At 38.8% G+C, this 22,309-nt stretch overlaps 2 protein-coding genes across 2 annotated transcripts in view; one reads left to right on the top strand and one right to left on the bottom strand.

The window, feature by feature from the left end:
- Positions 1-22,309, top strand: part of LOC115266799 (pseudouridine kinase-like) — a 123,225-nt gene that overhangs the window by 62,336 nt on the left and 38,580 nt on the right. The gene's annotated exons all lie outside the window — the stretch shown is intronic.
- LOC109415335 (uncharacterized) lies at positions 6,320-17,576 on the bottom strand. The gene is made up of 4 exons (XM_062860963.1): positions 17,346-17,576; positions 16,883-17,091; positions 16,627-16,822; positions 6,320-7,381 (listed from the first exon to the last, which is right to left on the bottom strand). The coding sequence occupies exons 1-4, from the start codon at positions 17,386-17,388 to the stop codon at positions 7,098-7,100; spliced, it is 732 nt and encodes a 243-aa protein (XP_062716947.1). The 5' UTR covers positions 17,389-17,576; the 3' UTR covers positions 6,320-7,097.

The raw sequence follows: 22,309 nt of genomic DNA on the forward strand, positions 1-22,309 counted from the left end.
GAACTCTTGTAGTTTTCTATTGGGTATTTTCATGGCGTGAAATTACTCTGTAGTTTTATCCCGAAATGGTGCGTGCGTTGTAAAAAGAAGGAATAAGTTCCAGATTTTTCTGGTTACCCCGTTCTTTCTGAAATGCTTGAAACGCATTGTCGATTATCACATCTGTGATATTCGTCTGGCTAACATGCCTGTTCATGTGAACTCACATGTCTCCCAATTTGGGATGTCCACAGTGACTCTTTACACAATGCTGTATACGTTTTCAAGAAAGCACTCGCTCAAACGTAGTTTTTGCTTGGGTGATTTCTTGAATATTGAGGATGCTTTTGATGACGTGCCTTTCTATGTCATATTGAAAGTCGCATGACGTCGCAAGCTACCTCCAATGAGCTATACTGCCCATATTCGCATAACAGTCCCATGTTTGCTGGGTTTCCTATTCACATGGGACTGTTGTGCGAATGGGGGCAGTATAGGCTCTCTTTACGCTTATGCGTTTTACAGTGTCCTTTTCAGGGCACTGATTAACCCCGTTGTGGTATGGGCTATGAGCTCTCGTTGCGCTTATGCGTTCATTCCCTCTTCTAGGGCACCCCTTCCTATTTCATCACCCTTCCCTTTACCAATTCCCATCCCTTGTTCCATTCTCCCTCAGGTAAATGATGAAATAGGCTCATATGTATGGCGATGGCACAAATGTCCCAAATGGAGGATAACGTGCCTCTGGAGCCGGCCTTCTGATACCTGATACCTGATCGTTATCGAGAGATTAACGAACAACCTTTATCATTATCGATTATGCGTTATGTTAACTGTCGATAATTTATTGGTTAGCTTATTAGTTAATGAGTTAGTAAGTGAGAGAGCCTGTTGGAGAGCGAGTCAATTAGCAAGTGATACAGTGAGTTTGTGAATGATGTACGGGGTTTATATATTAATAAATGAGTGAATTCATAAATGTGTGAGCAAGTGAGTGTGTGAGCTCATATACTAATTAACTAGTGAATTAGTGAGCTAATGAGTGGATGGGTGAGTAAATGAGTGAGTTATTAAATACGTGTTTGATTTAGTGAGTTATTTAGTGAGTCTTGTAGTGAATTGAGTCAAAAGTTTAATGAGTGAGTGAGCGAATGAGTTATCGAGGTAATGACTGAACTAACATGTTAATGAGTGAGTGAGTAAATGAGTGAGTGAGTGATGTGAAGAAAAAGCATAGTAAGTTAAAATTCACAAATAAAAAAGAAAAGGAAAAAAGTGAGTCATTGAGTGAATCAGTGAGTAAGCGAGTGAGTGTGTGTGTTTGTAGCTACTATCTTAGAACTACGGACTACGGACTACCTATCTCTTCCGGGGGTCCACCAAGCAGGTACAGTTTTACTCCGCATATTTGACACTCTTAAATAAAGGGTGATACGGTCAAAATTTGGTCACACAATTTGTTTCATAACTTTAGACTGCGTACACCAAAACAGATGATTTTTGGACCAGTAATGGTACATTATATGTAGCTTATACCATAAAATTTTCATCAAAATCGGTTTAGTATTTGCGGAGATATTGTGAACCCTGTAAACTGCAATTTTTAAATTTTGTACAAAGAGGGTGAAAAAATAAGAACACACTTTTACTTTTTTATTTATAGAGCCGGAAATACTGAACCAATTTCAATGAAAATTTTTCTGTATGTAAAATATACATATCAAAATGTTGTGTAAAAATTTCATTCAATATGATCCAGCCGTTACAAAGTTATATTAGTTTAGGTGGTCAAATTTTTTCAAATTTTGTCAAGTCAAGTCAAATTTTGGTCACACAATTTTTTTCATAACTTTAGACTGCGTACACCAAAACAGCTGATTTTTGGATCAGTAATGGTGCATTATATGTAGCTTGTACCATAAAATTTTCATCAAAATCGGTCTAGTATTTGCGGAGATATTGTTGAATCCTGAGATCTGCAATTTTAAAATTTGGATTTACAAATAAGAACACATTTTTACTGTTTTATTTATAGAGCCAGAGATACTTAACCGATCTCAATAAATTTTTCCTGTGTGTGAAGTATGCATGTCAAAATGTTGTGTAAAAATTTCATTCAATTTGATCCAGTCGTTACAAAGTTATATTTGCTTAAGTGGCACCCGGTCAGTTTTTTTCATATTCAAACTGGTACAACTTTGAAAGTATTCATACGAAATGGCTCAAAATTTTACTAAGAACATATTTTCATAATAGTATTATACAGTAAAATTTTGATAAATATCGGAGCAGTATTGGTAGTTCTATAATCAAAAGTGTGCTTTACTGACCTTAAATTTCCGAAAATTTACTATGGAGCGCCTTTGTACAAAATTTTAAAAAGGTAGGTCGATAGTTTTTTCTATATATCAACCAATACTTAATCGATTTTGATGAAAATTTTATGGTATAAGCTACATATAATGTAGCATTACTGGTCCAAAAATTAGCTGTTTTGGTGTACGCAGTCTAAAGTTATGAAAAAAAATGTGTGACCAAATTTTGACCGTATCACCCTTTACGGCCCTTTTTTAATTCTGTATTTTACGTAATTTTGTGAATTCACGCCTACCATTTATGTACTAATTACCAAATAACGCTTCCCCAGTTTTCGCCCATGGAGTTGTGTTCTATATATTCGGGAACAACTAACATGTGATACATAAGTTTAATGAAAATTTGTAGTTGATCCTCAAATTGTTTATCTCAAGGACCATTAGCAGTGTTGCGAAATTTAGTGGTTCCCAATCTTAGGTGACGGGCCACGCGAACTTCTCAAGATCCGGAAGCTCTAGGAGCGGGTGAGATATTTTTAGGACACTGCGTCTCAAGGAGCATGTACATTACGTGTATGACAATGAAGTGATATTGCACAGATCAGTGGTTCCCAAACTGGAGTCACGGGCCATGCTAATTCCGCAGTAATCAAGTCCTAGGAGAAGGTGTAAATGCTTTTTGGATTCTGGATCTCAAGGAGCACTTATTGCAATAAAATGTGTTGTAAAGTTCAGAGGTTTACAATCTGGAGTCACGGGCCATGCCTCAAAAATCTAAAGTGCGATGAGAAAGTGAAAATCGGTTTCCAATTCTGCGTCTCAAAAAGCATTTATTGCAATGTATTGGCGCTACTAAACTCTGGGGTTCTCAAGCTGGGGTTACAGGCCATGCAATTTCTCAAGAATGTAAAGTGCGATGGGAAAATAAAATTAGTTTTTCAGATTATGCATCTCAAGCAGCACAATATTGTAGAGTTGCAAAGCTCAATGGCTCCAAATCTGGAATTACGGACCTTGCTAATTTCGTAAAAGTCGACAATCCTAGGAGTCCTCAGGGAACACTTCTTACAATAAATAAATGTTACAAAGCTTAGTGGTTCCCAATCTGAGGTAACGGTCCATTTGGCGTATAGTAATCTAGTATGGGTCTGTTCAAAAACCACGTAGACCAAATTTTGGTCATTCAGATTTGTGGTTTTGTCTAAAAGTTTGCAAAAAAGAGTAGGGGTTGCATACGTGGCAGAGCTATAAAAGCTATGAGAGTTATGAAAGTGACTACATTACAATCACCTCGTGGAGAGTTTCCTTCACAGCGTCTTCCCGAATTCGGCATGCGTATGCGACTCCTACTCTGTTCGGCAAAGTTTTAGACAAAACCACAAGGCAAAAGTCGTCCATACAACGTTCCTTGATAGCACGCTTCTGAGCTGAAAGTGAGTGTCCCCCAACTCAACCTTTCCCTGACACTATCTTCCAAACACTCTAAGTAATCGCAAAAGGCAACTCTAGCCTTCTTGATCCATGCACCTATGTCGATCTTGATGCCACCATCGGCCGCCAACATTCAACATTCTCTTCTGCTTGCCCACCTACCGTGAAGCTGGAAGAGTTGACTGTGTTTACATCCAACGATTTGTTGACGTTGATGGCTAGACCTGCCGCCGAGGAGCGATCGCCAAGATCATCGAGCTTACTCTGCATATCAGAGCGCCATTGAGCTAGAAGAACATCGTTATCAGCCAATTCGGAATAATGAAGGTGCTCCATGGTAATGGGCTGCCACAGCAACCCACAATGTAGTTCACGATCAATCGTCCCTACCAGTATCTCGTCGATTACGATAAGGAACAGCAGCGGTGATAGTATACAGGGGGTGACCAAAATGTTTGGAATAGGCAAATTTTTTTTCTCTCACAAAAAAGTTCATCATGCTATAACTTTTCATAGAGTGTATCAAAAAATCTCAAATTTTGACTGTTTGTCAACCTATTATATGTGCATCATTGGTACAAATTTGGGCTCGATTGATTAATCTTTCACAAAGTTAGAACCGTTCGGGTAAAACGCTATTTTTTAGACAACTAATTTTTGAGCTGTCATATCTCGGAAACCAGTGAACCGAATTGAATGAAATTTTGAACGTACACTTCAATGCTTCTCAAACTATTAAAACATGGGTACTATTTTTTTTACATCAATGTAAATAAATTTTAGTATTGAAATCCGAAGATTTTCCACTGCTGTTCTCAAGTTATCTCTAATCAGATATATTGTAGCCTATTTAGATTGAAGGAAGATCACATTTAGTAATTTTTGTGTAATATTGTAAATTTGACTTATTTTCCTCTATATGGGTAAAAATTTCAACCCGGTGTAACTTAATTCACCATGAGTAAATATTACATTTTATACCGTTGTATTAAGTATCAATATATTGTTGATGAACGTTAAAAAATTCATTCAATCCGGTTCACTGGATTCCGAGATATGACAGTTCAAAAATATGTTGTTTAAATAATAGTGTTTTACCCGAACGGTTCTTACTTCGCGAAAAATTAATCAATCGAGCCCAAATTTGTACCAAAGATGCGCATATAATAGGTTGACAAACAGTCAAAATTTGAGATTTTTGATGCACTCTAGGAAAAGTTACAGCATCTCTCTCTCTCTCTCTCTCTTCTTGGCGTAACGTCCTCATTGGGACAAAGCCTGCTGCTCAGCTTAGTGTTCTATGAGCACTTTCACAGTTTTTAACTGAGAGCTTCCTCTGCCAATGACCATTTTGCATGCGTATATCGTGTGGCAGGCACGAAGATACTCGATGCCCAAGGAAGTCAAGGAAATTTCCTTTACGAAAAGATCCTGGACCGATCGGGAATCGAACCCGTCACCCTCAGCATGGTCATGCTGAATACCCGTGCGTTTACCGCCTCGGCTATATGGGCCCTTACAGCATGTTGATTTTTTTTGTTGGAGAAAAAAAGTTGCCTATACCAAACATTTTGGCCATCCCCTGTACATCCTTGCCTCACTCCAGCAACGACCCGGATTGGATCGGACAAAACACCGTTGTGCAGTACTCTGCACTAAAATGCCCTGTACTGCGCTTCAATGAGGCCGATGATTTTCTCAGGGACACCCTTGCGCCTGAGGACTTCCCACATGTTTCCGTGATTGAGACGGTCGAAAGCTTTTTCGTAATCAATGAACACCAGGTAGAGAGAATCTTGGAATTATGGAAAAAGAGATATTAAGGCTTGAAATTGGGTTTCGGGTCAGAATTACCCTAATGCACGACGAAGGTTAAACTGTTCACCGATCTTGTACAGACTTTTCGAACCCTCTAAGCAGATTACCCTCTTCGAATGAGTGTAATCAGTTTTCTTTTAATTCCGCCCTATGTTGCTTATCCTTTGACAGATACGCGTATTTCGATAACCACTTGTAATCTTCCTCAGTGTCAATGCCAGGGTTTCACCGATGCTCTAAAATTCCTAACGTTCTTTCCATTCAAGTTGAATAATTCAACAAACTATATTTTTATCCGTCTTCCCTCTGTAATTGCACATTTCATAAAATACCCGCATTGTATTCTGTCCCAATCAATTTTAACATCTTTTTCATCATGCGGTAAATTCCTTTCTCGGATGTTTTACGTTAGATGGTCAAGTCTCTCTCTCTAACAGACACTGCTCAACAAAGTAGTAAATGTGTGGGCTTTCGGCATAACATGATTCCATAGTACTGATTTTCACTACAACATTTATTTCCATTAGACATGTACGGTTGTATACGATTCATTTACGATACAAAAAAAAGTGTGATACAAAAACCACCCTAAGGGTGGTTCGCCCTAATGCTACCGTGTTTGTGTATAGTATAATATGGTCATATAAAGTGTATCCAAAGTCTACAAGTCTAACATCAAACCGAAAAATGGTTGCTATTGGTCGTTTCAACATAACAATATTAAATGGTCGGCAAATTAAACGAACTGAGATTCGTACTTGTCTTCTTTTTTACGATACACGTACCAAACTAAACTCTGAAACTAGTTTCGTCAACAACCTTACCAACTAAATGGAATTTCCTCTCGAGATTGCATCGGTTTACACTAAAAATATATATAAAACTATTCGAGTTACTGCAGAACGGACGGTGTATTTACGTAAATTAGTACACTGGCACACAGAGCCACCAAAATTAAAACATAAAACCAACAGACGGATTGGAAGCGCACGTGGCCGAAATGGGAAAACACGTTAATTAAAATTTGTCGCCATCGTCGTCCGGTCGTCCTGAGGGGTCGTAAAAATGGCTTCAAATGCACTACTAATTGGAAAAGAAAAGTTGGAATTGATTTCTACCGATCCGAACGCACCGTCGGGCATCTCCTACGCTTCTAGTGGAATGTGGGAATGGGAATGGATCCCGGAAAAAAGTTGGCAGCCACACTAAATTCGGTGTTTGATGCGTCACGGTGACGTCATCACTACTGTTTGTATATGCGTGCTTTGCATTGCGTGCGACCGCGTTCGTTTGTGTAAGTTCTGAGTAAGGCCACATTTAGTGCATGTTCGTTTTATGTCCCTTGCGCGTGGACTGATTGATGATGATGATGGTGTTGTTCCAATGTTACAATTAGGCGATTGGTTCGCTGAGGTCGCTTCTGCTGGCTGGCGATTGTGCTGCTTCCTGCTTGTTTTAGCCGTGCTATATGTAAAATTTGAAGCACATCTAACTCTAACTGTACTACGTCGATATCAAGGATATAAAATAGCGCTCCTTATCGTTCAACAGCGCTTATATGTAGCCACCGCTGTGTAGACTTCGGCTGGTGTGGTGCGATGGATGATAACCGGGTTCTTGCATCTGCATTTGCATCACCAAGTTCTTGGCCTCCCGGCGAAGTTCGTAGGACTTTTTGGCTTCCTTGTAGAGAAGGAGCGCTGCCAGCGCTAGGATCATAAAGGAAACGACGGCCAAGGCGTACGACCAGGACAGCACGTTGAACTTGGGGTACATTAGCCAATCGCGACGGTAGGCATTTCCTCCGAAGATGGCCACGGCCAGGAACATGAAGAGTGCTGCAAAATGAATGACTTGTATTAAAATATGTGGCGTCTCTCGTAAACAATTATTCGTTATAATACAATAAATACATTGGTAGGTATAATCAATTAAAAAATGTGAGAGCTTCAGCTTAATTGACCGCCCGTAGTTGCTATACTCCAGTATCGCAAGTCAGCTTAAGTCACACAAGGAACCAACGAGATAGCTACTTAAGACCAGCAGGCATCTTCAGTGTGTGAGTGTTGGTGATCTTCTATTTCAAGGCGACAATAGCGCCTGTTACGTCAAGGTGCAACTCAATATGAGGAAGAGGACAGAAATGATGTTTGCAATCTATTGCCCACTGTAGAGTGTAGAGATAGAGATTTAGGCCAATGAGTCTTTTGTGCCTGCACAAGGTAACATGGAGGTCGGAGTGTTGTTAGAAAATGATTATTTTTGGCACAGGATTCACGCATTGGTGCGTGGATGCCAGGCATAAAGTAATAGCTTGTGTGGAGATCACTGTGAAGGAGATGCGACATAGTTCGGTTGGTTCCGGTTCTACGATGGCTAAGAACATACGAATACACATGAGATGTATATGAGAAAGTTGATCGAAAGATAAAAATTAGAAGGAAAGGAACGAGCCCGATGAAGGACCTTCTGCATATGTATCAGAAGTGGTAGCCACTAGATCACCAAGCCCGTCAACATTATCAATTTAAATATGAGTACGCTAATGCTTTTTAGATTTTGTTGTTGAAACTTACTGTAACTGCTCTTAAATTTGTAGTTACCGTCATGGTGCAGAAACACTGGTTGTGAACATTTTGGGACAATATTTCTAGCAAACACTAGAGTGCAGTCATTCTAACGCATTGTGGACTGCCCAAGTAACACACATGTTATATAAAAGTTACGACAGCGCAAGTTTTGGTTGTATATAAGTTTATTTTACGTTATTTCAACACACTGTTAGAATTACGTAAAATAAACTTCTATATAACCAAAACTTGCGCTGTCGTAACTCTATTATAACATGTGTGTTGCTTGGGTGTTTTTTTTTTTCAATTGTTGCCATGAAACAGAATTTCTTGTAAAAGTAACGATGCGATCAGCAGGTCCTGTGAATCGTTTTTTTTTACTCTAGCCGATAAGATTATATTTCTTGTACATATAAAAGTAATGATGTGGCCATCCAGACACGCTGTGAACTTTTTTTTTACAACTGTTGGCATAAGACATAATTTAGTATAAAAGTAACAGTACAATCATCCAGACACGCTGCAGATTACGGTAACACATTTCCTCTCAATGCTTTTTCCAAAAACCTCTGTAAGGTTTTCACTTTTCAAATTTCTTCAAGATTTATTATATGATTGTTTCGAGTACATGTGGAGAACTCGAACATGGCCAGTTTTCATTATTAGCCACCAAAGTATTTTATAACTAGAATAATTCATTCTTTAGGTTGAGGAATTTGAAATCTATCACAGTAAAAATATCTTGAATTTCATAATATTTTCAAAAGTTTAAAAAAATAAATGTTTGGTAAATCTTCAAATGAGAGGAAATTTCTCTAGCAGCTCCTTTATGGATTCTTTCAGCTGTTTTGACGAGAATTCCTCTAGGAGTTCCTCTCCGAAGTATTATAGAAGCTCCTCCGGGAATTCCTCTAAAATAGTTCCCCGAAAAATCTTCCAAAAGTTTTATTGAGAATTTCTCTAGCATTACCACTGGAACTTTACACAGGAGTTTTACTGAAAGCTCCATTAGCAATTCCAATGTTTAATACTCCAGGAGCTCCGCCGGGGATTCTGATGTTCTATCTCCTAAAATCCTACGTAGTAGGAAACTTCTTCAAAAATTTCACCAGTAACTTTTAAAAGAATTCCATTTGCAATTTATCTAGAAATTCCATAGGAGTTCCACTGGGAATTTCCCAAGGAATTTTACTGGGTAATGCTGTAGAAGTTTCACTGAGAATACCTCTGGGGTTCCACTGGGAATTTATTCAAGAGTTTCACAGGAAGCTCCATTAGGAATTTCATAGCGACATACTCCGCCGAGGATTCCGATGTTCAATTCTCAAGAATTTAGTAGTTACGTAGGAAATGTCTTTAGGAGCTTCACCAGGAATATCTCTAGGAATTTCTTCAGGACTTCCACCGGTACTTCCTTCGGAAGTTTTAGTGAGAATCCCTCTCTACGTTTCCGGGACATCCATCAGGTATTCCTTCAAGGAGCTCTTCAAAAAATTTCTTCAGAAGTTTCTTCAGTGGGTTTTGTAAGAGGTTTATTGGGATTTCTCTAGAAGTTTCACAGTAATTTTCTCCAAAAGTTCCTACGAGAACCCCAATAGAAGTTCCTCCGTAAATTCATAGAGTTTTCTCTGGGGAGTTCACCGTGTAGCATACATGTTTTACATAAGTTTATGTAACTCATATATGACATAATTTAGTCACATTAAGATCGTTACAACCAAAACTACCTGAGTTGTGCTACTGGGTCAGGTGCTTCGCCGGGGATTCTGAAGTTAAATCTTCCAGAATTGAGTAGTTACATAGGAAACTCCTTTCAAAATTCCACCAGGAACTTCTCTAGAAATTCCACCTGGAATTTATCAAGAACTTCCACTGGAACTTTCACGAGTTTCACTTTCCTCTGGGAGTTTTCTTGGTATTTCACTGGGAATTTCCCTAGAAATTTTACTTGGTATTCCTCTAGAAGTTTTACTGATAATATATGTTGGAGTTCTTCTGTAAGTAGTGCAAGCTCCATTGGGAATTACAAAGTGGCATACTCCGATGCTTAATCTTCAAGAGTTCGGTAGTTACGTAGGGGATTTCTTTAGGAGCTTCACCAGGAATATCTCTAGGAATTTCATGAGGAGTTCTTAGTTGTACAGTAAATTCTTCCAATAGTCTCTTCGGGAACTCCCCTAAAAGTTCCTCCAGGAACTTATGGAGTTTTCTCTGGGGAGTTCATTGGGAATTCCACTAGGAGTTGCACCGGCAATTTCTCTACGAGCTAGACTGGGAACAGCTTTAGAAATTCCTGCGGAAGTCCTTCTAGAAGGCTTTATTAGAAATTCCAAAGTAAAACACTCTAGCAGTTCCGCCAGGAGTTCTGATGTTTAACCCGGGATCGGTCGCGTCGTGTACTGAGTACACGCACCATGAAAAATGCTCGCATGTGGTACACAGCGTGAGCGAGGCGTCGCTGCACGTAGTCAAAGACGCGACTGCTCGAGGGTTAATCTTCAAGAATTCAGTAGTTACCTAGGTAGTAGTTACCACTGGAAATTCTTCACAAAGAGTTGCCCAGGGAATTTATCTAGGAGTTTCCCTGCGAATTTCCTTAGGAGTTTCACAGGCAATTCCCCTACGAGTTTTCCTGGGTATTCTTCCAAAAGTTTCACTGAGAAAATCTCAGTAGTTCCACTGGGCTTTTATTCAGGAGTTTCACTGAAAGCTCTATTAGGAATATCATAGTGATTCAAACTGCCGAGGATTCTGGTGTTTAACCTTGAAGAAATGCCTTCCCAGGAGTTTTATTGAAAATTTTACAGTTAATTCCACCAAAAAACTCTACTGGAATTCCTCCACAAGTTCCTCCGGGAATTAATGGAATTTTCTCTGGGGAGTGCATTGGGAATTCCTCCAGGAGTTCCACTGGTGATTTCTCTAAGAGTTTCACTGGGAACTCCTTGAGGAGTTTCACAGTAAATTTTTCTGAAAGTTTCTCTGGGAATTCATCTAGGAGTTCCAGTGAGACTTATTCCAGGAACTGCATCTAAATTTCCTTCAGCCGTTCCACCATGAATTCCTCTAGGAGTCCTTCGGGAATTCCTTGTAGGAATTTCAAGGGAATTCTTCAAAAAATGTCAGCGGTAATTCTTACGGAATTTGCTTGGGGAACACTTCTAGATGGATTCCTGTGGGGGTTCTCCTGGTTATTCCTTTGGGAACTTTTGTAAAAATGTCTTTGTGATCTCTTCCGGAAGCTTCTTGTGAAATTTATCCAGAAGTTCTTCCAGAATTTTAGATTTTTCGTTAAGAGTTCTTCCGAAATAAATTTTTTCTAAAGTTATTTCAGGATTTCTTCTGAAAGTTTAAACTTTTTAGAAGTTTCTCGAGAAGTTCTTTCTGGAGGTGCTCTGGGTTTTCTCTAGAAGCTCTTCCGGGAACACTTTCCGAAATGTCTCCTTGACTTCTTCCGGAAGTCTCTGTAGCAAAAATGCATGTAGTAATGCTCCGGCAGCTCCTCCAGATAATTTTGAGAAGATCCGTTAGGAATTCTTTCGGTGTGTCACCCAAAAATTCTCACAGAGCTTTTTTCAGAGTTTTTTTTAGAAAATCTTACATAATATCAGTTTTTAGAAGAATTCTTCCGGAAGTTCCTTCGATAATTCTGCCAAAAGTTTCTTCGGTGATTTCATCTGGTAACTCCTCTCAATTGTTTTTCCGAAGCTTCTCCGTTTATTCAAAAGTTGTTGGGGAATTTTTCTAGGGGATCCTTCAGGAATTGTTCCGGAAGTATTCTGTGAAATTTCAACGAATTTCTCTGATTTTTTGAGAAACTATTAAGGGATCTCCTGTTGGGATTCTTCCGGCAGTTTTTTTTATTATTCCTCCTCCTCCTCCTCTTCTTGGCGTAACGTCCTCACTGGGACAGAGCCTGCTTCTCAGTTTAGTGTTCTATGAGCACTTCCACAGTTATTAACTGAGAGCTTCCTCTGCCAATGACCATTTTGCATGTGTATATCGTGTGGCAGGCACGAAGATACTCTATGTCCAAGGAAGTCAAGGAAATTTCCTTTACGAAAAGATCCTGGGAATCGAACCTGTCACCCTCAGCATGGTCATGCTGAATACCCGTGCGTTTACCGCCTCGGCTATATGGGCCATTATTCCATTTTATTTAAAAAAATCCAGGAGTTCCTTCATTCATTTCAGGAGGTCCACCGATATTTTTGTTACGGTACTTGCACTGAAGCTATTGCTGATATTTAATTCTTCCTATGGTTTCTTCATAGTTTACCGGAAGACTTTCTCAGGACTCTTCCCAGAACTCTTCCCGGTATCTATACCAGAAATTGTTCCAAGTTTGTGGATGCCCCTTCTGAGATTTCTTTAATACGTACTCCCAGAGTTCTTGTAGTGATTTTTCCAGTTTTCCTTAGAATATTTCCTGGGATAACTTACGAAATTCCTTGTAAGCTAGTCCCGGAGAAATATTTAAAGAAATTCAGGTGAAATCCACAAAGTCTAATTAAAAAAAAACTCGACAAGAACTTCAGAAAAATAGGGAAGAATGACTCATCTCGGAAAAAAAGTTCTGATAGTACTCCCGAGAGGAAATATTAGGGACATCCAAGAAGGAACTTTGAAAACCTCATGGAAACCCGGGAGGAACCACAGGAGAAATTCCGTGAGGAAACTCTGGAATCCCTGAAGCTTTTGCAAGAATCTCGTTAAAAATCCGAGAAGAACTGTTGGAAAGCTATCCCAGAAAACCAGTAATAATCGTGAAGGAACTTTGAATAACTTTGGAAGAATCTTAAGGAGGAATCTAGCGAGAAATGATGGAAGCAAATCGGAAAAACCTCTGGAAGAAACATCAGGAGATACTCCAACAGATACCTCGTTAAAAACTTCGTTTGAAATTTAGGAAGGAACTCTAGTAGAAATCCCAGGAATAACTTTCAGACATCTTGAAAGATGCACCACTCAACTAGTCACTAGAATTTCCGAATCCCTGAAGATATTCACAAAGGAACCCGCAGGAAAAAATCATTAGAGAATTAACAGAGAAACTTCCGAAAAGATTTTCCTTCAAAACTTATTGAAAAACAATCAGTTGAAGCTCGTGAAGAAATTCTCCAAGGATTTTACGTAGGAATTCTCAAAGAACTAGTAATGTTTCCGAAAAAACTCCAAAAAGAACACTCGAAGGAACATCACGAGAAATACTTAAGGGCATTCCTGGTCGATTTCCCTAAAAAATTCCCTGTACAAGTTTTGGCAAAGTATTCTAATATTTTTTTTTATATACTCCAAAATACCTCCAAAAGAAATTATTAATGGACCTCTTGGAGAAATATTTGTAAAAAATAGTTAAAATTCCCGGATGAACTTCAGGAGGAACATGCGGACGAAATTGTAGAGGTATTCTCGGAGAAACTACCGAGAAAATTTTCAGCGCATAAATGAATTCTAGGGCAAACAACTGATCGAATTTCTAGGGAAACTTTAAAAGAAATATCCAGAATACTTCAAAATGGGTTTCTGAAAGGAGAATGAAATGCAATTAATGGAAAACAATTGAAGAAATTCACGGAGGTACTCCAGAAAAATTTCACGGAGGAAGCCATAGTAGAATTGTTGAAAAAATGCCCCTAACCTAACGTAATTGCCGAAGAAATTCCCAAGGAATATTTTAATAAATGTATAAAGGAAACACCGAAACCATTACTTATCGATTAGCTGAAAAAAAAAAATCAGGAACAATTTGCATAGCAAATAATATAAGGATGGCCAAAGTAGTTCCAAATGAAATGGATGAATCACTTCTTAAAGGCGTTGTCGAACAAGATTTTTAAATAAATTCCAAAACAGTTGCCTGAGAAATTCTCAAAATAATTCTGGAGCAACATTTGAAAAGGGCCCAATATGTATTGTGCCCTTTTCTCGAAAACGCTCCGTAGGGCTCAACAGCAGCCCGCCCACGTAAATGAACGCCATTATTTGAAAGATCAATGCTTGCTCTTTCTGATAACGGTATTAGTTTGTGTGAATAAGTCGATGGGAACTCAAAGGCGACGTGCAAAGTCATTGTTTATCAATGTTTTTATGCCATTTTCAAATGTTGCTCCAAATGTTGCTCCAGGAATTTTAATAACAATTGCCGAAAAATTTCCCAAAGAAATTTCCCATAGAATTTCAAAGAAAAATGCCCAAAGGAATTTTCATTAGAATTGGCGAAAAAAATCTCAAAGAAATTACCGAAGATATTGTCGATGGATTTCCCAAAGAAATTCCTCTAGAAGCTCCACAGTAAATTCCTCCAAAAGTCGCTTCTGAAAACCTCTGGAAGTTCCTCCAGGAATTCATGAAGTTTTCTTTGGGAAGTTCATTGGGAATTCTTCTAGCAGTTCCACTGGCAATTCCTCTACAAATTTTACCGGGAATCCCCAAAGGAATTTTCATTAGAATTGGTGAAAAAATCTCTCAAAGAAATTACTGAAGATATTGTCGATGGTTTTCCCAAAGAAATTCTAAAAGGATGAGACAGATGAACTTTCAAAGTAAATATCGAAGCAATTACCATGTAAGATAAAGGAATAATATAAACACCGAGAGAAATCTCAATAGAATTGTAGAAGGGATCATCAAAGGATTTTCCAAAGAAACTATCGAAGAAAATCCCAAACGTACTCTTGGATGAACTTACGATACACTGATTTCTCTCCCGATCATATTTTGATAGAATTCTCGAAAAAAAACTTATGCTGTTTCTCTTATAGAACTTCTGTGGAAATCTCCTGTGGAATTCTTCGACGAAACATCGTACCGGATGAGCTGGAGAAATTATCTGAGGAACTTTTTGGGTAAATTTCCAGATTAATTCCTAACAGAAAAACAACAAAAACTACTCCAATTGTTGAAAAGCAAACGATGCTGATAACGAACGAACAGTCGTTGGTTTTTGGAAAACAGAAAAGCATTTTCCACCAGGATAAATTCAAGAGATACAGTGGTCCATTCTCAACTCTCCGTTATTTAATTAACCGTCGGCAGGGTTAATGATACAGGTCCTTTTCAATTCTCGATATTTGAATGGATTTTGTTAGTAGGACGTTGAAACTCTGCTAGTGCTTGTGAACATATATCTCTTGGTGAAGTTGACCGAATTGTGAAGTGAGGAGGGTCGTCCCTGTTTTTTTATTACATCCAATGATTTAGTTAGCAAAGCTATATTATTCAATTATTCTCCATTATTCTGTTTTCTCTGTTATTTTCTGTTATTCTCTGTTGATATCTGTTATTCTCTGTTATTATCTGTTATTCTCTGTTGTTCTTCATTATTCTTCATTATTATCTCTGTTATACTCTGTTATTCTTTGTTATTCTTCGTTATTCTTTGTTATTTTCTATTATTTTCTGTTTTTCTTGGTTATTCTCTGTTATTATCTGATATTGTTTGTTATTCTCTGTTATTCACTGTTTTTTCACAGTAATTATCTGTTATTTTCTGATATTTTCTGTATTTCTCTGTTGTTCTCTGTTATCCCAACAAACATTTTGCTGTACAAGAGTAGAGCAAACCACTCTTGATTAAATTTAAGCTTAAGAAACTGATGATGATTAATTTGGGCTTGTTAGGGCAATATCTGTAAATAAAAAGAAAATCGCGTTAAGTACTGTTCCTTTGAATTCCACTAAGAATTTGCATCCTTTGACAGATAAGTATTTCGACCTCAACTATAAAGTGCCCCACACAATGCATACGTTTGCGTGTGCGTGACAGTAGTTTGACACATTTCCCATGGGAAAACTGTCAAAAAAACGCAAACCTCGACTGAACGGACGCTATGTGTTCCAGGCTTAAAGGTCGTCTTCAGTGTCTTGTACTTGACTCGACAGTCAAGTCAAGTACAAGACACTGAAGACGACCTTACAGTTGAGGTCGAAATACGTATCTGTCAAGGGATGCAAATTCTTAGTGGAATTCAAAGGAACAGTACTTAACGCGATTTTCTTTTTACTTAACAAACTGTTATTACTAGGAATGCTCTGTTTTTCCCTATTATTCTCTGTTATTCCATTTTTCCACCAGTAAGTCTGGTAGTGTAATGCATCGTGACACTAAGAGCAGAAACCACTATGCCAACACGGCGTTCTTTGCAAAATGTATCTCGTTGAAGTTACTCGACATTGAGGCTAGTTAAAACTCAAATGATTGAGCGGCTAGTAATGCATGTTTCTGCAATAATCAGGATATATAAATGCAGCTGTAACTGGCAAACTTGAGTATTTCTAGTAGATCCTAAAATATTTATAAATGATGCGGCGATTCGAATGAAGCAAAGTCATAAACTATGATGCAGTTTTTGCCCTTGCTTTCCTTATGCTTTAACTGTCAAAATGATCTGAGAATTGTCAAATTTTCCCGTCGTGTATTGAATACACAAAGGGTAATTTTACGGGACAAAAATTTAAAATTAAGTTCCAAAGAGTTACTCTATAAAACGCTCGCTAAAACTAATACTTACATGAGGAACCGATTCCCACAAACGAAATCGTAGTCAGCATCCATTCGTAGCGCAGTACCATCTTCAGCGGCCATCTCACCAGTTCGCAAGCCATAATCACCAATGATCCAAATGTACACAAGAATGAAAGCGTAACAAAAGCTTGCACTACCATCAACCAACCGGGCAACAGGTACTCCCGAATGACGTAGTACTCCTAGAATACGAAACAGATATCATTGTTTTGCAATTCAGATTTTAATCAATCCGCACTCACCTCGCTAAAGATGTGATGGCACCCGTTGAACAACTTCGGGAACTGATAGTACGGATAGCTAAAATCCTTGAAACAGTACTCCCACAGGCCCATATTTTTAAACTGGCTGAAGGATTCGTCATACGATTCGATCCAATATGGTGAGCAAAAGCTCATCATCAGGAATATGGAGGCGATGTAGGATAGGATGGCCCCCGCTACCAAGGCATCTGAAAGAGAATTTACAACCGGAATGTGTTAAGTAAGGCCATCTCTTTGCGGTATACCTCCTCCCACAGCATACGCAACTACAGCAAAAGGTGTGTACACTGTGAGGTTCACCGCCAACGAACAGCAATAACAACTACAGCAACAGCAACAACAACATCAACAGCAAAACTAGGCGGAGGTGTCTGGATCAAACTATTTTTTGAATTTCCACACACTTCTCTGCACGCCCAGTGCTGTTCCCCAATGTACTCACTTGAAGCCTTCGGATATTCATTCTTTTCGATGGTCGAGGACATCGTTAAGGCACTGCAACCTGTGGACAATCCGTTCTAAAATATCTCCAGATCAAACACACTTGACTTCACCTAATGACGATGATGACTCCTCCACTATCCAAGCACTCTGTTGATCGAGTGAACTGCACTAATCGTTTAGCTGTAAATGCGAATGTGAGTGAACTTCGAAAGATATCTCCACGCAAGCTACCAACCTCAACGAAACGAACAAATATCGTGAACAGTTTGTTCACTGCGTATAAGTTTTGTTTTGGTTCATGCCGTCGCCGTTGCCCTTACTGAGAATAGGTCCAAAACAAACGGAAAGCATTCGATGCCGAACCGGCCCCTAGCCAGCCACGGCGAATGTCTGATTGCAATATGAAACGCGGTGAATGGCGATGAGTATAATTAGGCCTGACGACGACGCCACTACCCGTCTGCTGGGTGATATGAGACAAAGCATGGCATTACGTTCGAAGTCAAATACGGGAATGGTGTGAGTAAACAGAGGAGGGACACACCTCACTCGACAAACAATGTTTGTAAGCTACCTTCATATCTATTCATATAATAGTACCTATACGGTACGTGAATGAATGAGTCACCTGTTATGTGCGAACGAAAAGACGTTGCACGAAGATGGTTTTTGCGGATGGATTGAAATTGAAGAGGAACCGCTTAGAATCAAAAAAGGGTTCATCTTGTATAGGGCATTGAAGTCCCCCAGATTAGGCAATGATTAATGCCTTCGTTGTGCACAGGGTAACCTGTGGTAGGACTCCTCACGCTATTTCATTATATAAGGGAAGCTTCCTTCAGATGCAATCCAACTAGACGTAATATGGAGCCGGACAAACCCAAGAATGACTAGAATATTTAAATGAAAAGCGTGGTAATCGATGGTTTTCCACATTTAAGCAAGAGCGCCGTAATAATATCGAATTAACCCATGAATTACCATCCGTCTCCATTGCTGCCGTAAATAGTTAGATGGATCCCCATGGTATTTCATAAGAATTCATAGCGGTAAATACTAGAGGTCGTTTTGCTTCCAAAAATGTTTCAGCTCCTAAAACGTAACCCTCAGTGGCGTAGCAAGGGGGTACGGCCCGGACCGAGCCCCCGAATATAGGGTGCCTCCAAATCAGAGATGGTTTCTTACACTAGTTTGAATAAAGTATAAGTTCAATACTTGCAGATCTGCTGATAGGTATGTGATTATCAAGAATTTTTTGAATCAGTTCGCATCGTACTCTTGTGCTGTGCGGACGTAAACTCTCTCTGCTGCAGGAAGTTTTACTACCTAAAGCAATTCAACAGTACTTCTCAGTACTACCCACAATAGCACTTTTCAGCGCTAAATTTATACCTACTGATTCCTTTTCGATCCTTGCCTGGACCCGTGCCTTCGATTATTCGTTGGACCCGTTTACGGAAGTCAAATTCCGTGAAACGGTGGTAATCCTACTTGGACACCGATTAGGGAAAAAACCTCCTGGAAGGTCGCTTCTAATTAAATCATGGTTGCATCATCGAACAAAAGGAAGGGTGAATCCTTGAATTCACCGCTTCCTTCCAAAAAAGTCGGTTTCAAAACTGTCGCTAAACGCGGCAAAGTTAGAAGGAAAGGAGAACTTTCAGCTTCTCCGCTTCCTTCTACTAAAACAATTGTTTCGGATGAAAATTTCGTTGAAATGAGTAATCCTTATGAAACGCTGAACAATTTTTCGGAACAGCAAATTGAGGATGCCTCTAGCCCAGGTACTTCAACTTCTGCTAAAAAACAACGGGTGCCGCCAATCGTGGTCAGCGTCTGCGAATTTGCTGGTTTTAGGCAGGAGATCTTGAACTCCATAAAGGGAATCAAGGTTTCCTTCCAAATTGCCAGGAAAGGAGACTGCCGCGTATTGCCGGAAACCCTGAATGATCGGGATCTTCTTCTCAAGTACCTTACTGAGAAGAAACATAAATTTTTCACATACGACGACAGGTCTGCACGCTTGTTCAAAGTCGTATTAAAAGGTCTCTCTAGTGATGACAAATCACCTGATGAGATCAAAACTGAACTCAACTTATTACTTGGATTCACTCCAGTCCAAGTAATAAAAATGAAAAAGAGAACCCGCTCTGAGAATCCTCGGCAGGGTATCTCTCAAGAATTTTATTTAGTTCACTTCAACAAAAGTGATCTAAATAGCTTGAAATATTTGGAAAAGGCGAAGAAAATGTTCCTTGTCCAAGTGACATGGGAACATTTTCGTAAGCCTGGGGGAAATTTCCAGAACCCAACTCAGTGCCGTCAGTGCCAAGGTTGGGGGCACGGAACGAAACATTGCCACATGGATGCTAAATGCATGATTTGTGGAGGTTCTTCTCACGCCAAGGACAACTGTCCGGTAAGGGAAGATACCAGGAAGTTTAAATGTACGAATTGCGGTGGCAACCATAAGTCAAACTTTTGGGATTGCCCTATCCGCAAAAAAGTTGTCGAATCACGTGCCCGGCAGATGAATGGGAACGCTAGTCGTACCCGAAACTCTGCAGGTAGAATTTCTAACAACACAAATTCTTCCATCAACGATCGGTTGAATAATTTTCATACCGCTCGTACCTATTCACCGGAGGTAGTTAACCACCAAACAAACCTTCGAGCGAATAATCTACCCTCCAGCAGTGGAGTGAGTAATATTTCTAATTTTGTTCAAACGAATCGAGCTACCTATGCCCATGTGGCTGCGGGTAAGCAAAATTCAAATAATTCCTATCACCAAACATCAAATTCGGAAAATGCACGTGATTCAGGCATGTCTGCTTCCGATTTTGACTTTTTATCTGAACAATTGCAACAAATGATTGATGCAATGTTCAAAACTCAAACTATGGCTGAAGCAGTCCAAGTTGGAGTTAAATTTACAAATAAAATAGTAATTGGATTACGTTTTGGTAATGGATCCAAATAAATTTTTGAACATTTTAAATTGGAATGCTCGTTCTCTAAATGGTAAAGAGGATGAGCTATTCCATTTTTTAACAGTTAATAATGTGCATATTGCAGTTATTACTGAAACTTATCTAAAACCTGGGTCTTCAATCAAACGAAACCCAAACTATTTTATTTATAGAAATGATCGCCTAGATGGAGCATGTGGTGGAGTTGCTATCATCGTTGACAGGCGCATCAAGCACCAACTTTTTTCATCATTTGAAACCAAAGTTTTTGAAACTTTGGGTGTTTCTGTTGAAACAAACTTTGGTAAACATACTTTCATTGCGGCCTACTTGCCTTTTCAATGCACTGGCCAGCAAATAGATTTTCTTAAATCTGATTTGCGAAAATTAACTCGCAACAGGTCCAAATTTTTCATAATTGGTGATTTTAATGCGAAACACCGTTCGTGGAATAATCTTCAGTCCAATTCAAACGGCAGGATTTTATTTGATCAGTGCTCTTCAGGATATTTTTCTATTCTATATCCCGATAGCCCCACTTGTTTTTCTTCTGCTAGAAATCCCTCAACAATTGATTTGGTCTTAACTGACTCAAGTCAGCATTGTAGCCAATTGATTACTCATGCTGACTTTGATTCTGACCATCTTCCTGTAACATTTCAAATTTCCCATGAAGCGATTTTTAATCCCATCAGCTCTACTTTCAATTATCACAGAGCTGACTGGGATACATATAAAACATACATCGATAGCCATTTAGATGTTAATGTTTCATTGGAAACACATTTTGATATTGACAATGCCCTCGAAACTTTGACTAGTACTATAGTCGAAGCTAGAAGCGCATCAATACCAAAGTGTGAAGTCAAATTCGACTCTGTTATTATTGACGACGATCTGAAACTTCTGATCCGTCTTAAAAACGTGAGAAGAAGACAATTCCAACGAACTCGAGATCCTGCTTTGAAAGTAATCTGGCAGGATCTTCAGAAGGAAATTAAAAAACGTTTCACCGAATTGAGAAACAAAAATTTTGCAAATAAAGTTTCTCAATTAAACCCCGGCTCTAAGCCGTTTTGGAAATTGACAAAAATTTTGAAAAAACCTCAGAAGCCTATTCCTGCGCTGAAAGAGGATAACAAAATATTATTAACTAATTCTGAAAAAGCACAAAAACTTGCCAAACAGTTTGAAAGTGCGCATAATTTCAGTATAGGTCTCACTAGTCCAATAGAACATCAGGTTGCCCGCGAATTCGAAAACATTCTCAATCATGAGAACATTTTCGACAATTCATTGGGCACTGATTTGGACGAAGTGAGATCTATTATAAAGAAGTTTAAGAATATGAAAGCTCCGGGTGATGACGGAATTTTCTATATTCTCATCAAAAAACTTCCAGAAAGTTGCTTATCATTTTTGGTTAATATATTTAACAAATGTTTTCAGTTAGCATATTTTCCTGAAAAATGGAAAAATGCTAAAGTTGTTCCAATTTTGAAGCCTGACAAAAATCCTGCCGAAGCTTCTAGTTATCGTCCAATTAGCTTACTGTCATCTATCAGTAAACTTTTTGAAAAACTTATTTTAAATAGAATGATGATTCATATTGATGAAAATTCTATTTTTGCCAATGAGCAGTTCGGATTCCGCCATGGTCATTCGACTACTCATCAACTTTTACGGGTAACGAATTTCATTCGTTCCAATAAATCTGAAGGTTACTCCACTGGTATAGCACTTCTTCACATAGAAAAAGCATTCGATAGTGTTTGGCACGAAGGCTTGATCGTAAAATTGAAACATTTTAATTTTCCACTATATATTATTAAAATTATTCAAAACTATTTATCGAACCGAACACTTCAGGTAAATTATCAAAATTCCAAGTCAGATAGATTACCTGTAAGAGCTGGTGTTCCACAAGGCAGCATACTGGGACCAATCTTATACAATATTTTTACCTCCGACTTACCTGATTTGCCACAGG

This window comes from Aedes albopictus, chromosome 3, assembly GCF_035046485.1.
Source record: "Aedes albopictus strain Foshan chromosome 3, AalbF5, whole genome shotgun sequence".
NCBI lineage: Eukaryota > Metazoa > Arthropoda > Insecta > Diptera > Culicidae > Aedes > Aedes albopictus.

Excerpts from the sequence above, each read along its gene's own strand:
- LOC109415335 (XM_062860963.1), bottom strand. The coding sequence starts at position 17,388 with ATGTCCTCGACCATCGAAAAGAATGAATATCCGAAGGCTTCAA. Across the intron at positions 17,092-17,345 it reads TGAATATCCGAAGGCTTCAA|ATGCCTTGGTAGCGGGGGCC; the intron begins GTGAGTACATTG and ends ATTCTCTTTCAG. Across the intron at positions 7,382-16,626 it reads TGTGGGAATCGGTTCCTCAT|CACTCTTCATGTTCCTGGCC; the intron begins GTAAGTATTAGT and ends TTCATTTTGCAG.